The sequence below is a fragment of the Piliocolobus tephrosceles genome, chromosome 15 (assembly GCF_002776525.5).
Source record: "Piliocolobus tephrosceles isolate RC106 chromosome 15, ASM277652v3, whole genome shotgun sequence".
In the NCBI taxonomy this organism is placed as follows: domain Eukaryota; kingdom Metazoa; phylum Chordata; class Mammalia; order Primates; family Cercopithecidae; genus Piliocolobus; species Piliocolobus tephrosceles.
In genome coordinates, this window is record NC_045448.1 from 19,552,897 (window position 1) to 19,565,553 (window position 12,657).

The 12,657-nt window shown below is 57.1% G+C and overlaps 1 protein-coding gene across 1 annotated transcript; it reads left to right on the forward strand.

Annotated features, from left to right (window-relative positions):
* Positions 1-84: 84 nt before the first annotated feature.
* Positions 85-7,417, forward strand: HPCAL1 (hippocalcin like 1). Its single transcript, XM_026449436.2, has 3 exons — positions 85-857; positions 3,066-3,171; positions 6,532-7,417. The coding sequence occupies exons 1-3, from the start codon at positions 480-482 to the stop codon at positions 6,627-6,629; spliced, it is 582 nt and encodes a 193-aa protein (XP_026305221.1). The 5' UTR covers positions 85-479; the 3' UTR covers positions 6,630-7,417.
* The last annotated feature ends 5,240 nt before the right edge of the window (positions 7,418-12,657 follow it).

Sequence of the window (12,657 nt, forward strand, 5' to 3'; positions counted from 1 at the left end):
GCCTATTCTAAAGATAAAAACATAATGTGATGCCTGAAAGAGGGAAGAACTGCTCCAAAGAGTCTGGGATGCGGCTGAGGTGGCCACTTTGCTTGGAGCTGAGAGGGGGATGAAAGTAAGAACTGATTTTTAATCTTTGCCTCTTGTAGAACCCCTTGTGGGCATCGGATGATGCCCTGTTCCACTGATTTTAAGTTGTATTTTTTCCCCACATTTCCCCATTCTCCAAGTGAGAATATGTCCCGCAGTGTGAGAGTGGGCTGTCGTGATTTAATTAGAGTCTCTTGGCCTTCTTGGTGGTCCATAAAATAGTGGCATGCCTTCCGATGGGGGACCCGGGAGTTGCTGAATCGCAGTGCTTGCACAGCGATGGGCTTATTTGGTGTCTCCGGCCCATGGCTCAGCCCTGCTCCGTGGCCGTGGGTGGCGTCCCCGGCTAACCTCCTGTCTTGCAGGTGTAGTCGCCGCCGCCAGCCGCCATGGGCAAGCAGAACAGCAAGCTGCGGCCCGAGGTGCTGCAGGACCTGCGGGAGAACACGGAGTTCACCGACCACGAGCTGCAGGAGTGGTACAAGGGCTTCCTCAAGGACTGCCCCACCGGCCACTTGACTGTGGACGAGTTCAAGAAGATCTACGCCAACTTCTTCCCCTACGGCGACGCTTCCAAGTTCGCCGAGCACGTCTTCCGCACCTTCGACACCAACGGTGACGGCACCATCGACTTCCGGGAGTTCATCATCGCGCTGAGCGTGACCTCGCGGGGCAAGCTGGAGCAGAAGCTCAAGTGGGCCTTCAGCATGTACGACCTGGACGGCAACGGCTACATCAGCCGCAGCGAGATGCTGGAGATCGTGCAGGTACCGGCGCCCGAGGCCCCGGGTCTCACCGCGGGCCCAGGTCCCCTCCAAGCTCCCAGCTCCCAGCCCAGGGCTTTTTTTTTTGTTTTTTGGAGACGGAATCTCGCTCTGTCGCCCAGGCTGGAGTGCAGTGGCGCGATCTGGGCTCACTGCAAGCTCCGCCTCCCGGGTTCCAGAGATTCTCCTGTCTCACCCTCCCATGTAGCTGAGATTACAAGCCTATGCCACCGCAGCCAGCTAATTTTTGTATTTCTAGTAGAGACAAAGTGTCACCATGTTGGCCAGGCTAGTCTCGAACTCCTGAGCTCAGGTGATCTGCCTTCAGCCTCCCAAAGTGCTGGGATTACAGGCATGGGCCACCGTGCCTGGCCAAGAATTATATTATTGTTACTTGCAAGAGGTACCTGCCAAGACGTGGGGAAAGCCCTGGATTTGAGAATGCAACAGATATCTTGTGATGTCCCCAGGAATGCGCAGTCATCCAGTAAAACTGAAGCAGTAACGATCACGAGAATCAGCCCAGCATGGTAAAGACGTCACTTCAGGAGGCGTCTCTCTGCCTTCATGCAGCTCTAGCAGGCAAGGCCATGTTTCAGAAGGAAACCAAGTTTTGTTCACTTGGCCAGGTACCTAGGTGTGCGAGAGAGAGTGGAGAGTAGAGCTGCCCCTCTCTGGCATTCCCCTCAGTGCCTCCCTGAGCCCAGGAGCATCCAGTTCTAGAATTCCTCATGGCTAGGCCTGTAATCTAGACTCTATCTCTATAAAAAATTAAAAGAGTAGCAGGGCATAATGGCATGCACCTGTAGTCCCAGCTACTTGAGAGGCTGAGGTGGGAGGATTGCCTGAGCCCAGGAGTCCGAGGTCACAGTGAGCTATGATTACACCGCTGCACTCCAGCCTGGGTGACAGTGAGACCCTTCCTCCAAAAAGATCAGAAATAAAACAAGAAAAAAATGGAACTGTTCAGAAGCGGGGGGTGCCATGGTGGGGAACTTCAGGGGTGGGCCTCCAGTAGCGGGGATCAAATCCGTGAGCTCCTGCACCAGCAGTGGCCGCCTCAGGAGTGAGCCACCCATTTCTCACGTAGACGGTTTTCACACCATCAGAGTAAATTAACATAGGCTCGGGGGAACTCTGATTCCATTTTCACTTTTTGGCTCTTAGCTTCACGCAGTGGCGGAAGTAAGAATTCTGCTTCCCAGGAATCACCATCGTGTCCTGTGTGTTAACCCTTACCCTTTGCAAATAGGTGTGCCTGTCACTGGCCACACAGAGGCTTGGTCAGAACTTTGAGGCCCTGGTAGAACTGTTCCGAGCGGTGAGGAGCAGCCACTTCTGTCCAAACGGGACAGCCCCCAAACCAAGTCCCCAAACCCTGAAAGCCTTCCCCCAGCGCCATCGATGGCTCCCTGGCTGGCTGTGTGTTGTTTCTCGTGGGACACTTGGTTGCTCCCTCCTTCTCAAAATGAGAAAATGGTCTCTTATCTTAGGAATGAGAATATCAAGCCTCCTTCACATGGAGTGCTCAGAAAATCCCACGGCAGTGCTGCCCCTCCCCACGCATGTCACTCTGCTCAGTGGCCACTCGCCTGCCCCATCACTGTCTCCCCTGTACATCCACGAGCAGCACAGGGGCACGTGCCCCAGGCTGGGCCACCCAGGCAGAGACATGCAGAGAGCCCAACAGCTAGGCTGAGCCCTCGGCTGGCAGTGCTCTAAAGAGGCCATGGAGACTCCAGTGCTGCCAGTTCCTGTCCTGTCAGGGCTGGTGATGGGGCTTTCTCTGTGAGTTTGAGGGGCTCAGTTTTAAACTGAGGGGGTAACAGCCACGCAGTAAAATGCACACAGCTCAGTGGGTGGCGTGGTGAATTTCACGTATCTGTGACCACCACTCTCCCTCAGCATTCCCAGCCCCCGACAGCGACACTTAGGCACCTTCCTGGCACTACCTCCCCCCACCACCCAGGCAGAGATACCAGCACCCTCCCCCTCCCAGTAGAGCCCTTCTGTCAGCTCTGCTCTTGAACTTCACATAGACACCCGTGAGGTTCACTAGGGAACATTCTCCCCACTGGGGAAGGGTCCCGAAGACCACTGGGAGCCCCTAACCTCTCCCAGCCTCGTCGTGGACTGGGCAGAAGCCCACCCTTGCTGCACCCGCCCGAACTCCTGGGCCTCTGAGCACACTGTCATTGTCCCCATTCGCAGGCCATCTACAAGATGGTGTCATCTGTGATGAAGATGCCGGAGGACGAGTCCACCCCAGAGAAGCGCACGGACAAGATCTTCAGGCAGATGGACACCAACAACGATGGTAGGGGCGGGGTGGGGGTGGGGCTGCCTGTGTACGCCACGGTGGTGGCAAAACGCATCTGGGGCGCCCCCTCCCCTGTGCAGCTTCTTGGTCTCCTGAGGGCCACCCCTGCCCCTGACCTGCCTGGCACCTGCCATGCCCAGGGAAGAGCGGGATGCAGTCAGGGACACCCATCCTGCGTCCTGGTCTCTCTGTGACAAGGCTTTGTGATGCTGAGCATGTTGTGGCCCCTCTGAGCCACCATCTCCCCACTCGTAGAAGAGGGCATACCTGTGTTCTCGTGGGTACAATGTTCAGGGGCAGGGAGGCAAGCATGCTGGCAGCCCTGAACCTGGAGGGGTTGGGATCAAAGGATCCCAGATGGTGGGGTCCTGGGGTGCTGGCCATGCTTCTCTTACTGCCATCCTGAGAGAGGAAGCTGCCCAGATGGCCCCAGTGTCCAAGGGGAACTGTCAGGATGAACACGGCCGCCTTGTCTGCCTACGGCAGCTCTGTGGGGACTCAGTCTGCTGCAGAAGGGCAAGTCTCAAGATGGTGGGTGGCAGCAGCGGTGACGGGGCTGTGCCTCGAGTGCCCTCCTCTGCATTGGCTGTGAGGTCGGCGCAGCTGTGGGGTCTTCCCGTTCTGCTCTTCTTGCCGGCTTTGTCAAGAGCAGCCACAGCACCAGGTTTGTTTTGCTTTTAAACAATAAAGAAACACAACCTTAAGAAGAGAAAATACTCCCTGGGTTGTGCTGGGGATTAAAAGATAAGCTAATGCCCAAGAAGCTGCTGTGGAAAGTCTGGAGTGCAGCCCTTGGGTGAGTTAAGCATGACCCCAGCAGGAGATGGGGTGTGGGGGAGCTGTAGGCAGCACACAGCATTCCAGGCAGCCAGGCCACTGTTTCAAAACATATGCACACAGAAAACAAGCCTGACTGGTGCCTGGCATTGCCTTTGGGCTGATGGGAAATGTGTTTTCCACCTTCTAGCCTAGCAGGGCACCTGCTGCCACTCTCCCAAGGCTGTCCACTGCTCGTGAGGATGCTGAATCCAGTCCCACGATGTTGTGAGGTTTCGGCGAGATGATGCCTTAAAGCTCTTAGCAGGGCTTACACTCCACAAATAGTGGCTGTTGTTCCCGACTTCACAGTGTCCCTGGGGAAGCCACCCACGGTTACTCGCTGCCCAAACCTGCCTCCTGGCTTGGCCCTGCCCACCTCTTCAGAGGGCATCTTCTAGGTTGATTGGGAATTTGGATGGCATGGTCGTTGCTAATGTCTGCGCTTTGATGGAGCACTTCCTCCTGTGAGCCCAGGGGACCCATCTGTCCCTGGAGCTTGGGGCAAGGAGGGAAGAGTGATACCAGGAAGGTGGGGCTGCAGTCAGGGGCCAGAGTCAGTTCAGGGAGTGGTCCTCAGCCCTCAGGGCTCCTCCAGGGACTGCTGAGGAGTCATGGTGCCCTGGAGTTTGTCCCAACTTCCCTGGCTACCCCGGAAGGTGCATGGCTGCTCCAGGCCTCTGGGCTGGGCTGATGGGTTTCTCCAGGGCGCAAGTATCATTAAAGCCGCCCTCTCCTCAGCTTGTCAGGCCGCACATGTGGGACAGGCTGTGCTCAGCAACCCTCTCACCTGCCCTGCCCTCCATCAGGAGGAGCCAGTGGAACCTTCAGAAGCTCCCAGCATCTCTGCAGGCCTCAGAGTCGTCCTGAGGCAGCTCTGGCTCTCCCGACTGGAGGTCCATCTGGGCTGGCCCGTCTCTCTCGGCCTGGGACAGGAGGGCCTGGGGTCAGGGACAGGAAGTGGGGAGCCTGGGGCCGTGGACTCTGAGGCCCCATACCTAGCCGAGGAGATGACCACACAGCTGGCTGCCCTGAGTGGTCAGAGGTGGAGTGTGGGGAGTGACCATGGTCCTCACCAACCTTCAGGCTGGCAGCCGCTCTCTCCATTGGCAGAGGGTCCTGGGGACTGTCTGCTGAGGGCCTGGCTGTCCCTCCCTCTCCCTACGCACCCCTTAGCCTGGGCATTGTTTGGGCTCCCTTGGAGCCAGCAGGCTGCCCAGGCCCCAGAGGCATCAAGTTCGTGCCCTGGAAGAAGCCAGCCTGCCCGAGCCTGGGCCAGGGTCCCATGAGGACAGGTGTCCCTGTCTGCCAGTGGACTGGAGGGGCTGAATTCCCAGCAGGGCCCTACTGGGCAGGGGCGTCCTCCATCCTGGTGCTGGGCTGAGTCCTCAAATGCATCCTCCCAGGTGCCCCTGAGATGGGTGTTCCCGCCTTCGAGATGAAGATCCTGAGACCTGGAAATGTTGGTGGCTTGCCACGTGCCAGAGCCAAGAGCCCCTCCTGCGCACCTTCCCCTGTGCTGGGCCTAGCTGCATGCGTCTGTGTTGCCTGCACAGACATTTTGCAGAGTGTGCTAGTGATTCCAGCTGACAGCACAGAGCCTCAGACAGACACGTGGAGGGGCTGCCCCAGGACCCAGGCTGCCAGGGGGCAGCCAACCTCAAACCTCATCCTTCCCCACCAGCCGGAGCCAGAGGCTCCCCCTCCTGCCCTTGAGGCCATGTCTGAATGGGCAGAATCCTTATAGCCTATCTTGCTTGTGGACTAGCAGAGCCACAACCAACCAGGCTATGGTTGACCACAGTGTGGGCTCATTGACAGCGATTATGGGATGGTGAGTGGATGGTCAGAAAGCCTCCCTGCACCCGCCTCGGCCCACCAGCCTTATGGAGCCCCATTCTGGGCCACCAGCCTCCAGAGGCCACTCTGCCCACCGTGGAGTCACCGAGTCTGTGTCCTGGGAGAGGGAATGTGTTGTCACCAGCATTGGATGCGGAGGATGAGGGGGCAGCTGACTCCTTAGCATGACCAATCTTTTTCTCGGTTTTCCTCTCACTGCATGGCCAACAGTACAGAGCATGAGTTTGGTACCCCAAGCCTGAGCAGCAGGTCTATGCTGATGCCAGGGAGGACCCAGGCCATGCTTCCGGGGGCCCCCAACCAGCATGGCCTTCTCAGCCTGGGTTATGTATGGGTTAGAGGCAAAGGCTTCATTTTTCTGCACAATGTACATGTTCCTTAATAAGCAAAGTGTGGGGTGATTTCGAAAAGGATTTAAATGGCCCTCATCAGCCATGTCCTGCTGAGCTGCTGGGTAAGCCCTTTGAGGTGCCTTATGTATTGTAGGGAGCAGGGAAAGGAAAAAGGATTTTTTTCAGAAATGCCTGTAAAGTGGATGGAGACTAGACACCGTGCAGCTTCAAGAAGGCTCAGGACTTTGAACAAAGGGGGCATCCCTGACCCGAGAGCTGTCCCCATCCTCTCTGGAAGCATAAAGAACAGTGAGCACTGGCTAACCCTGATGTCTCTCATCCTCTGCAGGCAAACTGTCCTTGGAAGAATTCATCAAAGGTGCCAAGAGTGACCCCTCCATCGTCCGCCTGCTGCAGTGCGACCCCAGCAGTGCCAGTCAGTTCTGAGCGAGCGGCCCCTGGACAGTTGCAGAGAAACACAGGCTTGTCGTGCCGTTTAAGCTTTGCTTGCAAGAGTGGATGCCCCGCAATCGTTCCTGCTCTCCCGGGCCCCAGGCCTGGGGCATGCGTCGCACCTGCCCGGCCCGGCGGCTGCGCCTCCCTCCTCCGCCTGACCAATGCGACATTCCTCCCCTCACGCCCGGCCCGGTCCCTTCCAGGGCAACTCCCAGGGATGTGATGACATGCAGGGTTCAAGTGTTCTTGGTTCCAGGCACCTCCCGGCTCATGGGGAGCCCAGAGGTCCACGCCGAGGAGACCAGGCAGGACCTCGCGAGGCTGCTCCCCGGCCGGCCCATGCATTTTGTGATCCCAAGTGACTCTGTGGGAAGGGTGGGGACGAGGCGTCAGGAGGGTAGACGGGGAGCCCCTCCCGTGCATGGCTGCCCTCCCGTTCATTTTCTCCACCACAGCCGCTTGCACGTACAGATACTGTGGTTCCCTTTCTTTTAATATATAAATTATGTATGGTGAAGTGGAGTGTAATGTGTAGGTCCTGTATTTAATGCCTCTGACTGCCTTTGAAGCGCAGCCCCCTGTGGCCCGCGGCCCCCTGAGCCTGGCTGTCGTGTGGTATTTATGCTCTCTTTGTCTGCCTGTTTCTAAGGAAATGCATGTGTGCCCTGAGCCGTGATGATCCTCCTGTCTGTGTCGCAAGCACAGGCATTTGTGTCTGGTCTGTCCTCCCTGTTGATTGGTCTGGCATTTCTGGTATTAAAATGATACAATAAATGGCATTTTCTGAGTTTTGTGTCTGCCCGCGGGAGCCCCCATTCCTCAGGCCGTGGCGCCTGCACGCTCCAGCCAAGGTGGGTCTGCTGCGTGCTGCCGCTGTTGGTAAACCCGGCCCCTCCTGTGTCCCTCCAGCTGTCCCTGTGTCTATAAATCTTGCACAGCCTGTTCTTCAATATCTGCCTAATGCCAAGAAATATTTGTGGAAATAAACGATGACTGTTCTTGGCAGATCTGACTGTCAGGATTCTGCCTACCCCCAGCCCTTCCCTCTCCTTCTCCTTCCACGGTTTCAGGTCATAGGAAAACCACATTCCAAGAGAGGATGGCCATGGCCAAGGGTGCGGTCAGGCTGGCCCCAGAGGTGGCAGGCCTGGTTCTCCATCCAGCCTTCACCGCTGCTGTCAGTGCTTCTGGTCCCAGCAGCAGAAGGTTCAGCTGAAGAAGTGGGGTTGGTCTCGCCTGCTGAGGGGTCCAAAGACAGCGTCGCTGGGGATCCCCAGGCATCAACTTGGTTTTTTTCTTTCTTTCTTTTTTTTTTTTTTAAGAGAGAGGGTTTCTCTATGTTGCCCAGGCTGGCCTCAACCTCCTGGGCTGCAGCAATCCTTTCGCATCAGCCTCCTGAGTCACTGGGGCCTCGGGTGAACAGCACCGTGCCTGGCTAATCACAGTCAGCTTTTCACCTCAGACTTTCTCCCTGGGGTGCCCACAACTGCTGTCGTGGTTCTGGGCAGTACAGCTGACATGCGAGCATCAAGAGGCCAGGGAGGGAAGTCTCTGTCCTCCCACTGAGGGACAGGAAAACCCTCCAGAATCCGCCCACCAGCCCGTCCCCACCAGCCCCACATCTCAAGGCTGAAACCATGGCCCGCGTTCACAAGATGACCTTGTGATGGCCACGGCTGGCTTAGGCTGGTCTAGATGGCCCTTGGCCAAGGAGGCACCCGCCTTCCCCAGAGGGCATAGGGTTGGGAAGGGGTGAGTGGAACGGAGGTTCTGTTACCAGGACGAGCACCACAGCGTCTGCCCACCTGCCATCAGCTCACTGTGCCTCAGTGTCTTCACTGTAGGGACTGGGGGGAGCTGGGCGGCTCACTGTCACGTGTGCAAAGCGCATGGCTTGGAGCCTGCCTCCCAGCAGGCCTTCAGCAACAGCAGCTATTTTGTTGATTTTAGTCATTTTAATATTTTTTAAGACTCCATGTCTCTTTTAATAGAAACGGTGAGTCTGTTTGCCAAGTGCCTTCTGAGTCAATGGCGCTGCTAGAGCTATTTCATAGTAAAACTCCCCACGCACCGAGAGCCGCCAAGCCTTGATGGGGGAACCAGGTGGGGTGCAGAGACGGAGGCCAGGTGCCCTGGGCAGACCTAGCTTGCTATGAAAAGGCAAGACGGTGCCTTTGGCAACACTGCCTCACCTGGAAGAATAGCCAGTGAAGGGCTTGAATTTTATAAACATTTAACTGGGACCGGCAAAGGTTAAATCAAGAGTGCTTGTTGTGGGGAGGGCTCACTTATGATGGGGACAGAGTCCAATGGACAGATGGGAATGACCACTACGTTAGTCAGGGTTCTCCAGGACAGAACTGATAGGAGACATGCATAGATGGCAGGAGTGGGTGGGTGTGTGGATGGATGGATGGATGGATGGATGGATGGATGGATGGATGAGTGGGTGAGGGGATGGGTGGGTGAATGGATGGGTGGATGGATGCATAGATGGGTAGATGCATGGATGGGTGGATGGATGGATGGGTGGATGGGTTGCTGAATGGGTGGGTCGGTGGGTGGGTGAATTGTTGGGTAGATGGCTGGCTGGGTGGATGGATGGGTGGGCGGTGGGTGGGTGGGTGGGTAAGTGGATGGGTGGGTGGGTGAATGGATGGTTAGATAGATGGATTTATCATAAGGAATTGGCTTGTGTGATTATGGAGGCTGAGAGGTCCCAAGGAAACAAGCAGTCCTGTCCCCCATAGACAGAGGTCAGCAAGCTGGGGACCCAGGAGAGCTAATGGTGTAGTTCCAGTCTGAATCTTAAGGGAGGAGGAGGCCAATGTCCCAGCGCAAGACTGAAGCAAAGAACAAATTCTCAGCCTTTTGTCCTATTCAGGCCTTCAGCTGAGTGGATGAGGCACCCCACATTGGGGAGGGCAATCTGCTTTACGCCACCTGGTTCCCCCATTGGTCACCAGTTCCAATGTCAAACTCATCCAAAAGCACCCTCACAGGCACACCCAGAATAATCGGTTTGTCCAAATTTCTGGGTACCCCATGGCCCAGTCATGTTGACACATAAAATTAACCAGTATAACCACCTCTGCTTAGATGTGGAGGAGGGAGATATGGGGGTCTTAGTGGACCCTACCCTACAAGGAGCTTACAGAAGCCAGTATGATTTGTCTGGGAGTCCAGTGCTCTCTGGGAAGTCAGGGAATTGAACCCCAAAGATGTCCCTGTGCCAAGAAGCTCAGCCTATCAGAGGGAGAAAGAACCCAGAAGTGAACCCAGAACTGTGGACCATGCCACCCACCCAGCAGGAGGCCTCTTCAGTCTCTTCCTCTGTCCCGGATCAGGCTCTTTCGGTGGGGGGGGTCGTTAGAGAGTGTCTCCACCTGTCCCTCTCTGGTAATTTGCAATACTGGCCCTGGGCCTGCTTCCTCCTCCTCCAACCCCATCCTTCTGCAAGCTTCTCTCTTGTCCTGCCTTCTCCTTGCCTCAGGGGATCCCAGACCCTTTGCCATCCTGCACGGGCACTCCAAGTTGTTAAAGTTCCTTGGGAGTTGTATATAAGTGCTCCTTATCCTATAGACAGAAGATCTCATCACGTACCTGCCTAAGCAAGACTTATGTGTGTGGACTCAACAGAAACTCTGGAAAATGGCTCTGGTGCCTCCATGGTCCCATCCATCAGCTGTCCTGACACTCACTGCATGTTGTCCCATGCTCACTGAGTAAACACAGCGTAATGGGAACAACTCCTGAGACAGGAAAATGTTTAGACTCTAAGGAAGGAAGCCCTGGAGTGTGGAGGGGAGGGTAGCAGTACCGGGTGTTAGTCCCAAGACAGTTCATCTGGTCAGGCCACGATTAACCCCTAGTAGGGCAAGACTGTCACCTCCCTTACTCTGAAACTTAGGCCTTAATTAATACGGCCCCGGGCATTTTCTGCTTGGGTAGACTGGCCTCCTGTGTGGGAACCAGCATTGAGCTAGCAAAACATTAGCTCCCGTTCATCAAGGATTTCCTCGGACAGACACTGTTTAAAACTTCAAATATCTAATTTAAACCTCCCATCAACCCGGCAATGTGGTATCACTATCACATGATACAGATTTATAATGCTGGTTTAAGAGAAGTTAAGTAACTAGTCCTAAATCCTTAGCAAGAAGTGGCAGAATCGGGAATTGAAAGAAGGATCAGCTCCCAAATCCGAGGTGTATCTTCCTCCAATTACAGAAAGGTCTTCCAGTAGCTGGGCTGGAGCCGGGTCCATGTTTCCTTGCCAGCCCTCTGCGGCCTCCTTCAGGGCCCCTGGTGTCTAGGGAAACGAAGGAGCTTCTCCCTGGGTCCCTGAACAAGACTTCAACGCACTGCATTTGTGGCACCCAGGCCTGACTCCCTCCCCGCCCCGTGCCAGGCCACGCCCTAATGGAGAAGGGGACGCACCTCCCCACCACTGCCTGAGGCGCGCTCCCGAGCGGCCAGTTTCTCAGGGCGGGGCTCTGGACTCCGAATAGAACCCTCCCCTCCCTGCCGTGCTTAGGCAGCTACATGATTAGCTCTTCTATCTGCGTCTTCAGATCAGGGGTGCGCCTGAGCAGGGACCCTAACGGGGATCCAGTTAGGATCACAGCCCCCCAAGAGGAGACAGAACCCATGGGACCTTCAGGCTCCTGAGAGGGAGATGGTGGGCCCAGGAAAAGGTATTTAGAAAAACAGGAGTTTGGCCTTGGGCTCATCCGTGACGCGACCTTCCCTAGCAGCCTTGCCCTGGGCTGAGCGCCGCTGAATCAAGCCCGGACGCCCGGGGAGCTGCCAGGCAGCGGGAGCCTCGGCCGTCGGGGAACAGACTCCGGCTTGAGGCGGCCTGGCGGCCCCGAAAGGAGCAAGAGGAAAACGGAGCTGTGGGGCAGGGGCGGGGCTCGGCTCGAGAGGTAGGTGGTCCCCTGCTAGTCCCACCTGTCGCCAGCCACCCAGCCCTGCCGCTCTGACCCCGCCACGGCAGCGCAGTGGCCTGGTGCCCGCTGGTCCTGGGCTCCGGCTCCGGGTGGGCAGCGATGCATCCCGGCCCAGCGTGGGGCGGGGTAGGGCAGGGCCGGGCCTGGGGCGAAGGCCGGTTTCCTTTAATCTGGGCACGCCCTCTCCTTGGCTTGGGGCTCCCTTACTGCGGCCTGGGAAGAGGTCTCAGAGGAGACGGGGTGATGCTGGAGACACGGTGGCGATGGAGCACTGCGGGCCTGGGACCCGGAGGGCAGCTGTTTATCCGGCAAACACCTCCCCAGGGCCGGCGTGGGGCGTGGCACAGCAGGGCGCTGCCGGGGCGCAGGGGCACCGGGACGGGTACAGCCTGGCTGGGGCAGGAGGCTGGGGAGGGTGGGAGGGAGCTCGGGAGGAGGCGTGGCTGAGGCCAGCGGGGGCGGGGCGGCAGCCCCTGGAGGGCAGAGTGGGGCTCCCCGGAGCCTCAGCCCCTCCGGCTCTTCCCAGCCGCCTGTGGGACTCCACCGTGGTGCCCCGATCTGAACGGCAGTTCACGGGAAGGCAGACCCTGGCCCGCCCTGCCACCTGCCCACGGCCTATTCCAGCGGTGGCCAGGCCCTCGGGGCTCGAAACTGGGCTCATCCACGTGTGTGTGCTGTGTGCGAGTGTCTTGTGGGGTGTGTGTGTGGCTGGGGCATGTGTTCATAGTGTGCGCTGTGGATGTGTGTGGAGTATTTGGGTGTGTGGAGTGTGCGGATGGTGTGACTTTGTGTGATGTGGATGTGTGTGGTGTGTCTGTGTGTGTCACGGTGTGTGGGGGATGGTATAACTGTGATGGATGTGTGGTGTGTTTGTGTGTGTCACGGTGTGTGGGGGATGGTGTAACTGTGTGTGTGTGTGATGTGTCTGTGTGTGTCACGGTGTGTGGGGGATGGTGTGACTGTGTGTGTGGTGTGTTTATGTGTGTGGTGGTGTGTGGGAATGTAACTGTGTGTGTGTGATGGATGTGTGTGGTGTGTTTGCGTGTGTGGTGGTGTGTGGGGGATGG

What these genes read in the sequence shown, in the direction of transcription:
- HPCAL1 (XM_026449436.2), top strand. Translation starts at nt 480, where the DNA reads ATGGGCAAGCAGAACAGCAAGCTGCGGCCCGAGGTGCTGCAGGACCTG. An exon ending in AGATGCTGGAGATCGTGCAG is followed by an intron (nt 858 to 3,065) that starts GTACCGGCGCCC and finishes CCCCATTCGCAG; the next exon opens with GCCATCTACAAGATGGTGTC. An exon ending in GATGGACACCAACAACGATG is followed by an intron (nt 3,172 to 6,531) that starts GTAGGGGCGGGG and finishes CATCCTCTGCAG; the next exon opens with GCAAACTGTCCTTGGAAGAA.